The 2995-nt window shown below is 38.9% G+C and overlaps 1 protein-coding gene across 2 annotated transcripts; it reads left to right on the forward strand.

The window, feature by feature from the left end:
* Positions 1-586: 586 nt before the first annotated feature.
* Positions 587-2577, forward strand: LOC127800031 (expansin-A10-like). Of its 2 annotated transcripts, XM_052334419.1 has the most exons (4): positions 587-806; positions 930-1076; positions 1374-1662; positions 2088-2577. In XM_052334419.1, exons 2-4 carry the CDS (start codon positions 935-937, stop codon positions 2392-2394), a joined length of 738 nt encoding a protein of 245 aa, XP_052190379.1. In that variant the 5' UTR covers positions 587-806; positions 930-934; the 3' UTR covers positions 2395-2577. The 2 variants fall into 2 exon arrangements, with proteins under 2 accessions (XP_052190379.1, XP_052190380.1); XM_052334420.1 differs by lacking the exon at positions 587-806 and having other exon boundaries at positions 818-1076.
* The last annotated feature ends 418 nt before the right edge of the window (positions 2578-2995 follow it).

A 2995-nucleotide genomic window follows, 5' to 3' on the forward strand; every position in this document is an offset into this window, starting at 1 on the left:
ATACCTATCATCATTATTATAGTGCAGTGAGCTCCCTTAAACCGGAACTCAACGTGGACATAGCCTTATTTTAGGGTGAACCACGGTAAAAACCTCGTGCCTCTTTCACTGTTTTTATGTTTGGGCTGCCTCGATCTATTTTGTGGGAATTGTCTTTGTTATTATCTTCCTGTGTTAGAGGTGGTTGGGACATTTGTATGTGTGTGTATGCATGTCTCAGCCCAACAATATTTAAGCTAACTAATGCCCTTTCTTCCTACTCTTGAGATACTGCTTTGTATGCTCTGCTAAATCATGCCTTTGTATACGAGTGGCTTATGCTGAGATTTCCTTGTTGACCAGTGGCATCTTAGTTGCTGAGATTTCCTTTTAGTTTTGGTCTTTGAATGGGCTTCATCCCTTTGAATGGGCTTCAATCAATATAATGTAATTGGGCCGATGAACAAGTTTCTATATATTGCAGTTCTTTTTAGTGAAAATTCCAGCATACAATTAAATTCTATAAAGACATCATATTATATATATATATATATATATCATGAAACCACTTCCTACGTACCCTACCAATTCCCTCTAGTCTCTACTACTTAATTTCTAATCTCCCCCACATGACAACTCACCATGGAAACATCTTCTGGGGTCCCAAACAACAGCTGAAACTTATCAAACTGTTATCTCTAATGTTTGGGGCTCCAAGTCCAACCTAGTTAGCTGATGATCTCTATTTATTCCCCTCAAAACCACTCGTCATTTCCTCACAATTCCTCTCCATCCATCGTCTTCTCTTCTCTTCTCTTCTCTTCTCTGTAACCATGCATCTCTTAATTTTCTCACCTTTTTGCTTGTGTTTAATTACCACTCGTACGTACATTCAATTTCTCAGTTATGACTTAATTAGAAAATAAACGACTTGAATGTTTTTTCTGCAGGAAAAATGGCACCTGTTCCTGTTGGCATAGCCATGATGATGATGGGCCTTGTCTCTATGATCTCTTCTGTTGATGGCTACGATTACTGGGGCTGGACCAATGCTCGTGCCACTTTTTATGGCGGTGGTGATGCCTCTGGCACAATGGGTGTGTTACTATTACCCTACTCTCTCTCTCTCTCTCTCTCTCTCTCTCTCTCTCTCTCTCTCTCTATATATATATATATATATATATATAGATGTAGAAGATATATTTGTAGTGTCATAAAATATTAATATTGATATATATATATATGTGTGTGTGTGTGTGTGTGCGCGTTTGTGTGATATATTTTTATAGTTAAAATTTAAGTTGCTAACACCTTCTTGTTGCAAGAAATTAAGAGACGTTAAATCTATATGGTATAAGAATATTGTGGGTTGTATTAATTTGAAATTTTGGCAGGTGGGGCTTGTGGGTACGGGAACCTGTATAGCCAGGGATATGGAACTAACACTGCCGCATTGAGCACAGCACTGTTTGACAATGGCTTGAGCTGTGGGGCTTGTTTCGAGATCAGGTGTGTGAATGATCCCCAATGGTGCCTCCCCGGCGTCATCGTCGTTACCGCCACCAACTTCTGCCCGCCGGGCGGCTGGTGTGACCCTCCTAACCTCCACTTTGATCTCTCTCAGCCTGTCTTCCTCCACATTGCTCAGTATAGAGCTGGGGTTGTCCCCGTAGCTTTCAGAAGGTACAGTTTATATATAGTGAATTTCGCTGAAAAATGCCAGGGAAAAATTTAAATATTTACCGCGACATAATATATATAGTGAATTTCAGAAGGTACAGTTTATATACTGACAGACTATACCTCTTGTTGCCAATCATTTAAATATTTACCGCGACATAATATTAGCTACAGAATTATTTTGGGTCAGCATATGCAGAAAATTCGTCAGTATAGGGTTTTAACTTACAAAATAGTTTGTCGCTAAAAGTCTTTCTTTCATTTTTGTTTTTGTATTGTTATAATTTTCTGCATTTATCTTGACATTTTCCTAAAACCCGACAAAAGCCGGTAACGGGAAAGGTTTACAACGTTTAGAACAGCTAGAAAGCATTCATATCATTAATTCTCCATTTGTCTTGTAACTAATTAAGGTGTTGGTTTTGTAGGGTACCCTGCAGGAGAAGTGGAGGCATTAGGTTCACCATCAATGGCAACTCCTACTTCAACCTTGTGCTCATTACCAACGTCGCCGGCGCCGGAGATGTCCACGCAGTGTCCATCAAGGGATCGAGAACCAGCTGGCAGCCGATGTCGAGGAACTGGGGCCAGAACTGGCAAAGCAACAGCTACCTCAACGGCCAGAGCCTCTCTTTCAGTGTCACTACCGGCGACGGCCGCACCGTCGTGTCTTACAATGTCGCCCCACCAAACTGGTCCTTCGGTCAAACTTACAGCGGCGGCCAGTTTCGCTAGCAACTTAATTAAATTACTTGCATCTTAAATTTAAAGTTTTAACTACTCCCAATATCCATTAATATTCTTCTTTCTTGCTTCGTTAATTTACTATCATCCATCGCATTACAAAGACAGATGATGATGGTTCGTAATTTTTTTTTTTTCTAGCTTTAGTACTGTATGAAATTAATTATATATGTTGCAAGGATATAATTTTAATAATTATATATAAAAGTTTAAGAAGTACAGTACATGACAACACCCTCCCAAATATCATTTACTCATTCACTCATAGTCAATGGGTATTATTTACTCAGCACACTTTTTACCACCCTAAACCCGAATACGGAATAGATTTCTTGATGAAGGGTTTTTATACCAAAAATATATATATATATATCATCAAAATAATAGCTATTTTTATTTTATAAGACAATATATATTATTATCGGAGGGCTTTGAATTTCTTCATGGTTTTAAAAAATTTCACCTGTCGGCAGATTAGAATTGTCATGCGTGGGTGGGCGATGGTAACGTCCGCACAAAACATAGCAGTTAATTAAAAGATGCAGCACGTTGGGTCAGACAGTTGCCGTTAGGTAAAGCATTGTAAAAGACA

The sequence above is a fragment of the Diospyros lotus genome, chromosome 4, assembly GCF_014633365.1.
Source record: "Diospyros lotus cultivar Yz01 chromosome 4, ASM1463336v1, whole genome shotgun sequence".
Classification (NCBI taxonomy): domain Eukaryota; kingdom Viridiplantae; phylum Streptophyta; class Magnoliopsida; order Ericales; family Ebenaceae; genus Diospyros; species Diospyros lotus.

What these genes read in the sequence shown, in the direction of transcription:
- LOC127800031 (XM_052334419.1), top strand. Translation starts at nt 935, where the DNA reads ATGGCACCTGTTCCTGTTGGCATAGCCATGATGATGATGGGCCTTGTC. An exon ending in TGATGCCTCTGGCACAATGG is followed by an intron (nt 1,077 to 1,373) that starts GTGTGTTACTAT and finishes AAATTTTGGCAG; the next exon opens with GTGGGGCTTGTGGGTACGGG. An exon ending in GTCCCCGTAGCTTTCAGAAG is followed by an intron (nt 1,663 to 2,087) that starts GTACAGTTTATA and finishes TTGGTTTTGTAG; the next exon opens with GGTACCCTGCAGGAGAAGTG.